Source organism: Mus caroli, chromosome 16 (genome assembly GCF_900094665.2).
Source record: "Mus caroli chromosome 16, CAROLI_EIJ_v1.1, whole genome shotgun sequence".
NCBI lineage: Eukaryota > Metazoa > Chordata > Mammalia > Rodentia > Muridae > Mus > Mus caroli.
In genome coordinates, this window is record NC_034585.1 from 17,379,147 (window position 1) to 17,387,207 (window position 8,061).

At 42.8% G+C, this 8,061-nt stretch overlaps 1 protein-coding gene across 3 annotated transcripts in view; it reads left to right on the forward strand.

Moving 5' to 3' along the window:
* The window catches only part of Yeats2 (YEATS domain containing 2), a 95,429-nt gene that overhangs the window by 78,442 nt on the left and 8,926 nt on the right, over positions 1 to 8,061 (forward strand). For all 3 annotated transcript variants that reach the window (XM_021185201.2, XM_029470574.1, XM_029470575.1), the window contains 4 exons: positions 2,818 to 2,920; positions 4,107 to 4,180; positions 6,127 to 6,206; positions 7,152 to 7,353. In XM_021185201.2, the coding sequence (XP_021040860.1) occupies positions 2,818 to 2,920; positions 4,107 to 4,180; positions 6,127 to 6,206; positions 7,152 to 7,353 (459 nt within the window). The remainder of the gene's footprint in view (positions 1 to 2,817; positions 2,921 to 4,106; positions 4,181 to 6,126; positions 6,207 to 7,151; positions 7,354 to 8,061) is intronic.

Sequence of the window (8,061 nt, forward strand, 5' to 3'; positions counted from 1 at the left end):
GCCTGCCTCTGCCTCCCGAGTGCTGGGATTAAAGGCGTGCGCCACCACGCCCGGCTCATCGTATTTTTCAAACTCCCGAGAGTTTGGTTCCTGCAGAGACCGTGTGACTCACAACATTTACAGTATTTATGGATAGGGAACGTTTGTTTGGCCTTGAGCAAAATTTGCTATGACCGCATTATTGCTGCTCCACACCAGACTGGTATGTTTAATTTTGGACCAGGACAGAGCATCTTTTATTTTGGGGTTTTATTACATTATCTGTGTGTGTGCACATTGGCATGTACACACCATGGCACCCATATAGAACTTTAAGGACAATTTTCAAGAGTTGGTTCTCTGTTCATATGAATTACCGGGACCTAATTCAGGATATTAGGATTGGCAGCACACTCCTTTGCCCACTGAGCCTCCTCACCAGTCCTCTTATTTTGGTTTTAAGCAAAGTAAAATGTGCAGTGAGGTGTATAACCATTAAATACAGTAAAACCTTTTTTCAGTAAACCAAAGAGAGGGAAGACTCAGCAATACCAAATATCCAGTAATGTAGAAAGAGGAAGATGGGACAGAAGCAATGGTTCCGGGCCATTATAGATGAAGGTCTTGCCACCATGGCTCCGAGGACCTGAGTTAAGGCCCCAGGGCCCATACAGTGGAACGAGAGAGCAAATTCCCACAAGTTGTTCTCTGACCCACCCCCATGCATATGCATGCATGCCAAACAAAGTTAAAATAAGAGAGCGGCAGATGTGGCAGCTAGAGAGATGCTCAGCAGCTAAGAGCTCTTACTGCTCTTGCAGAAGACCTAGCTTGGATCCCAGTACCCATATTCCAAGCTCACAGCTGCCTATAGCTCCTAGCCTCGCTCTGGAGGAGCTGAGTCTGATGCCTTCTTCTGCCTTCAGTGGCAGCCCTCACAGTCCTGGCACACATACACACATAGCCATTAATAATAAAACTAAAAAAAAAAAAAATCTTATAGGGACAACCCTAAACATTTTAAGAGAAATTAAAAGGAGATAAATAGAAGAATATATTATAGTTCAAAGTGCAAACACGTAAAATAAAAGAGCCAAAGTCAGACATGGTGGTGTGCCCCTCTAATCTCAACATTCTGGAAGCAGGGGTTGACGTTGGCTTTTAGTGAGACATTCTCATGAGGCTGTTAATTAACTAGTTGTTTTGATAGCAGAACAATCTTGATCAGGAATCAGGAAGACAGGATAGCAGATAGATACTAAGGAGCCTCAGCCTTTGAAGTAGTCAAAGATTACAAAGACCCATGAAACAGAAAATAATGCCCATGATATGCGCTCTCAGTGGAGAGGGGTGGTCTTTTTGATGACAAGCAGATGAGGAGGGAAGGGACGTGGACATACCATGTCTGAAAGCAGCAATACTCCTGCCTTACATCAAAGGCAACAGCTAGTTTAAATTAGAATATAAACTCAAACATGAAAGATCTAAAAACTTTTTCTGGAAGAAAATATGAGACACGGGATGTTGGAAAAAGGAACTTAATTATGAGAACCTTGCTTTATCAGAGAATATTAAAAGCAAAAAGTCAAGCTACAGACTCTTAAGATATCCTCCATATATATAAAACACAAAAGAATCATGTTTTGAATGTATAGTGACTACTCAAAACCAGTGTGAAAGACACTGATAAACACTTCTCAGAAGAGGACATCCAAATAGCTCAAAGCCTGTGAGACTTACTCAGCTTTATTAGTTTTGAAAGGAAATGTAAATTACAACCCTAGCAATAAAGCAGGATCACCAAGAATTCAAGTTTATCCAATACAGAGGCAGTGAGGGATATAAAGCAACCAGGGCCTGGGTTAGCCACTGTGGGGCGAGGCATACCACACACAAAGTGTATGTACCATACACTCAGGTACTTAAGTCAGTAGAGACTGTCAGAGAGTCAAGGCAGAGAAGCTACGCAGAAACAAGAGCTGTGTCAGCACAGTTTTTTCAAGGGAATATCCTCTGAGATACTGCTGCTTACATCAGCAGTTAATGCAGCGTAACTAGTTCCTGTCAGGGACAGACGTATTTTACATTTTATAGTATTGCCACACATATATGCATATGTAATTAACAAGAAAAGGATTTATGCTTCATATACCTGAAGATAATTTTATATATTATTTTTAATTAATTTTGTATGCATTGTGGTTCATACCTATCATCCAAGTACTTGAGATGATGAACCAGAAGGATTTTCATGAATTCCAGGCCAACTAGACCACAGAAGAAATTCTATACCATCCTAGGCTAATGAAACCTGTCTCATTACCAAAAAAATACCAAAAATAACATAATAATAGTTTTGTATACGTGGACCGTTTCATCTGTGAAGTAACATGCTGGAATTCAAACAGCTTTGGATTGTGGCCTGTGGTATTGAAACCAGATAAAATTGACTTGAAAATTGCCAAGTGCCACAGATGTGCTTTTTGCTTTCTGTGTTGTGTCTCTGAATACTAGGATAATATTTCAGTATGGTAAGCTCATCTGGAAAGATGATACCAGAATGGCACTTTCAGAGCTAGAACAATTACTGTTCTAATATCAATCCTGGGTGGGCTGAGAGAGATACAGAGCAGCATGGCGTGGTGGGCAGTCACCTAGAGTTGACTCCCTCTGAGACCTAAGCAAATAGTTATCTCATGTGCTGAGCCTTTGAGGGCAGAAGACATTTGAGTCTCCTGCTTTGTCCACACACCTCAGACAACAGAGCTCTCAGAGGACTCAGGGTCTTCACCACTGCCCCTGACAATTTTTTTTGTTGTTGTTGATCTTCCTTTGTAGTGAAGACTGAACCAGAAACTCCTGGGCCAAATTGCATCTCACAGGAGAACCAGGTAGCAGTGAAAACAGAAGAGAGCTCTGAGCTAAGCAACTACGTCATTAAGTGAGTATCCTCGTGTCTTCTAAGGGCTCTGCTTTTGGTGTCTGCTGCTTTTCAGCATCGTTGTGACAGATGAGGATGTGCAGACAGTGAGGTGTTAAGCATGGTAGGCATTGTCCTTGCGGAGCTGAAGGGTTTGTCTTTTATGTGTATGTGGATTTTGTCTGCATGTCTCTCTGTATACCACTTGTGCACCTGATGTCCAAGGAGGCCAGAAGAAGGTGGCAGATCCCCTGGGACTAGAGTTTCAGATGGTTGTGAACCCCCGTGTCAGTGCTGGGTATTGAACTTGGGTTTTCTGGAAGAACAGCCAGTGCTCTTAATTAAATACTGAGCCATCTTTCTGATGCCTGAAGAGTTTAGCCAGTGATACAACTTAAAGGTAGCACTTGATCAATAGGCATGGAGGCCTCCAAACTTACTTAAGCCTGCTGATGTGTAGTCTGAGCTGAGAGGGGATGGCACACTCAAGTGTAACACCCTGGTGTTTGCATTTTGTTCCTAGATATTAACATACCCTGCCTGTTCTATGCAGGTGCCTTTGCCAGAGTACCAGCTTTCTCTAAAGTTTTCTCTTTTTCAAATTAGGAACCCCCTTCTGATCATGCACTTTGAATTGCTGGGAGTGTCTAGAGACAGTAGAAACATGGTGTCTCTTAACATGACACATGGAGGCGTCAGTCAGTAAGCCTGAGACAGACATTTGTATAATAGCAGTGACCTTACAAATAGACCTTGCTACTAATTTTCAAATGTAGATAAAATGCCTGCCATAGTTGTATAATTAGCCAAAATCTGTTTGTTCTTGATGTTTTTTTTAAAGTATAAAACACCTTATTAAAGGAGATTTATAGCCATGACTGGTGGTGCATGCCCATAATCCCAGCCCTGAGAGAGTAGAGGCAGGAAGATCAAGAATTCAAGATCATCTGCAAATTTGAAGCCAGCTGGGGTTACATGAGACTCTGTCTTTAAAAAAAACAGAAGGAAGAAAGGAAAGGGAGCTGTTTATTAGCAGAGAGAGAGAAGGAGAGGGAGAGGAGTGTGCACTGTGTGTGTGTGTGTGTGTGTGTGTGTGTGTGTGTGTGTGTGTCAGGTGTGGTGTGTGTGAGAGAGGTGTGTGTGTGTGTGTGTGTATGAGAGAGAACACATGACAAGCCTACAAAGTTACCTTCGTTTACCTTCCCAGGGTAGACCATCTGGAGACCATCCAGCAGCTCCTGACAGCAGTAGTGAAGAAGATCCCATTAATTACTGCAAAAGGTAAGACAGCGCCCTCAAGTGCACTTTGCTAACACTTGGGGTGTCACTGTGATTGTTACTTTGGCCGGACGTCTGCAGGGCCTTGTATTCCCAGTACGTTGGTTGCATGCAGTTAGACTTAGGGTACGGGCAGTGCTGACGATGAAACCGCGAGCCCTGTGTGTGCTAAGCAGATGCTTTACAAGTCAGCTCCTTATCCCACCATTCACTTAGTCTTTATCGCTTATTTTCTTATATTTGTTTTTATATGTAAATTATAAACGTTAAGTACACACTACTAAGACGTAGTGTGCCACCCCTGCTATCTGTCATGAGTGCTTAACATAGACATCTCATTAGCCATAGTCTTTTGTGTGATAGCGTCTCCCCAGCTCCCAGAATGGCAGTGACACCAGGTTAATTAACTCACACAGCTCTGGGTGACAAGGCAGGTACACAGCCAGCCCTATAAGACCATTAATATTTCTCTAAGATTTAAAATGACATACTGTTGGAAATGTGTAGTTTTCAAGACCCCTAACAACAGAGTCGTTTGTGTTAGCTCCTGGTTAGTGGGATGAAATAGCTGATGCCTTATTGTGATTTGTTCTGACAGTGAAGGTTGCATAGACAGCCTTACTAAGGGAGACTGGTATATGTTCATGGGCAAGATCACCACGAGAGTCACAAGGGAGGTGAGCAGCAGCTTCTTGCCCTGTGCATCATGTGGGCATCTAATGGTAGACTGACCACCTTGCTGATTTTTTTTTCCCCACCAATAGCAGCAGAGAAATTGCTGAGCCTTGTAGTACAAGCTCATAATCCCAGCTCTTTGGGAGAATCATAGAGAACGATCTTAAGTTCAAGACCTGCCTAGACAACTTAGTAAGACCCTGTCTCAAATTTTTAAAAATATAAAGAAGAGGGCTTGGGAGGAAGAATAGAACACTTATCTAGCATGTGCAGGGTCTTGTGTTAGATCTCTAGCATTGACTCCTAAAATAACATATCTCCTTTTCTCATTTTGGGAATCATTTTGAGGTAGTTAAAAATATACTTTCAATGATGGTTTCCCTTCTCAGCAGAAAAAATGTATCTCACACTTGCCCTACCTACATTGTGTGTGTGTGTCTGTCTGTCTGTCTGTGTGTGCATGTCCACACATGCATGCTCCCTTCCTCCTTCTCTGTCCACTTACTTTAAAACTCAGAATGTTAAAGCTAGAACTGGGCAGTTCAAGAGCATCTGTTACAGTTTACAGGGAAGGACACTGAAGCCCAGAGTGTTGCTATGGCTTACCCAGGGCTACCTAGTGAGCTGGTGGCAAGGCCAAGCCCCTAGTTCTGTTGCATTCTTTCATCAGTTGCCTTTATCCATCATGGAGATGTGTTGTTCAGCGAGAAATATGTCACACAAAGCAAGTAGGGGACCAGTAAGATGGCTCAGAGGGTAAAAGCTCTTCGTCTACAGGAAACCTGCATAGAACGCCACATCGCAGAGCCAAGTATGTTGGTGCATCCCTTTATCAGCAGCACTCAGGAAGCACAGTCAGGCGATCTTGAAGTTGAGTCCAGCCTTGACCACTAATGGACTCTGTCTCAAAAAACCCCAAAATACAAAAATTAATCGTCGATAACTACAAAGAATTCATATTACAATAGCATATGCATCTATAATGCTGGTGCATCTTTACCAGGAGATGAGCAACAGCCACAAGAGAATTGGCCAGAAACTTGTGGTTAGCCAGCCTAGAACCCACAACTTAGCAGACATGGGCATTAAATCTGAGTCTCAGTAAGGTGGAAGAAAAGAACTAACCCTCAGGATGCCGTTGTTTCCACACAATACAGTTTTTATATTATTTATATTATTTTATAAAAGGAAATCAAGGAAATTGGAAATCTACTAACAATAAACTTTTGTTCTAAACATCACTTTTATTCAGAGTTTGCAGTTCTCTGTTGTAGGTGACGATGCCAGCTGTTTTTCTGCAAAGTCCTTGGAGCAATATTACGGTTGGAACATTGGGAAGAGGAGAGCTGCTGAGGTGAGGCTGCTTGCCGGCCAGGTCTGCAGCTGCACTGAAAGTCAGATGCACAGTAGAGGTGGACGCTTGCATGTTCTTCCTCTACGGACAAAAGGAGGCAAGCTTGCCTCTTTAGGTGGTAGACCATTCCTCAGTCAGAAGCTTTGTTCTTCTGGATCCCAGATATCTTTTGAAGGCTTGTCTCCTGTACCAGGAAAAGCATCTTATATTTTCTTTGAAAATCTTATCTATTTTGGGGTTGAATAGTTAGCTCAGCAGCAAGATGGCTGTGATCACAGAGAATGTGGGTCCATTTCCCAGCACCAAAATAGCAGTTCACAACAATCTGTAATTCCATTTCCAGGGGACCTAATGCCCTCTTTTGACCACTTCCGGTGTTACACACAAGTACACATAAAATTAATATTTTTAAATTTGTAAATTTCAAAATAATACTGAATTCAGAGTTTTACAAAGTACTTACAACAATGTTGCCAAATGCAATTGAATCTTGAGAGAAGAAAGTGTTTGCCGTGTAGCGGGCACCAGCGGAAGCTGGGTCATCGAATTTGCTTTGGGGAAAATGAAAAGTTGGTTCATGACCAGGTGAAAAGCCTTAAATGCAGACATAGAAGTTTCTGTTGTATTTTGTAAACACTAAGACCAATAGTAACTCTTTTCATTGTGTATGTGTGCATGTACACACATGCACATTCTCACATGCATGCCACTGCACATTTGTGAAGCCTGGAGGACGTGAGCAGTCAGTTCTCTCCTGCAAATCAGCTTGTTTGGCTTGGTGGCAGGCATCTCACTCTTTGAGCCATCTCACTGGTCCCAAAAGAAGTCTTCCCTTTGTTGCTAGAGAGTGATAGAATCTGATTTCTTAGTTGCTTGGTTTATTTCAGTGCACGACTATTGATTTTAAAGTTCAAGGATTTAATTTTGGATCAAATCTTTTTTAAGTGGCAAAGAGCAATGACAGTACGAAAAGTGTTACAAGAAATCCTGGAGAAGAATCCAAGATTCCACCACCTGACTCCTCTCAAGACCAAGAACATTGCTCACTGGTGCCGCTGCCATGGTTACACCCCACCAGACCCCGAGAGCCTGCGACATGATGGAGACTCCATTGAGGATGTGCTGACCCAGATTGACAGTGAACCAGGTAGGCCTTAATAGGTTGCCCCATGTTTGCCTCCTGTCAACCCCTACAAAACACTTGGCTTGAGTGTTCTTGCCTTCAGTTAGGGGTGAGGAAGAGCTGGTCTAGATGACAAGACCCTTTCTTCTTACCATGACACCCCAGACAGCACAGCCCTTCAGAACTATACCCAAGTGTTTAAGGACCCCTAGTAGGCAGGTCAGGCCTACTACCATCAAAATAGGCCAGTGTCTTATGGATGTGGCACTGTACCCCCAAGCCTGGGGAGGGTGTTGGGGACACATGAGAATAATCAACAGTGTTGTAGGAAATATAGGAAAGAAACAGACAACTACTAAAGAATGAAATTAGAGGCATGAAAGCATCTGGCTATTCCTTAAAGAATAAGAAGGGTTCAGCCATGTTCTTAAAGATATCAGAGTGCCCCACCCCATCTAGGTAAGTCTTGTTTTCTGTAGAAAGCTTCCTGGGACCCTAGTGCTCAGTGGTCTTCTCTCATTTCCTATGGTATATACTATCCGTGCTGAGAGGGTTTGTTGGCTTCTAGATTTATGTCCTTGGTGGGCAGAGACCAACCATGTGATTACCTCCAAGTTTCACTGGTGCTCTGTACTATATTGAACAGGGAGAGAGTGGGCAGCCTTATCTAGTGCCTGATTTTAGTGAGATTGCTTCAAGTTTCTCCCCATTTAGTTTGATGTTGGCTACTGG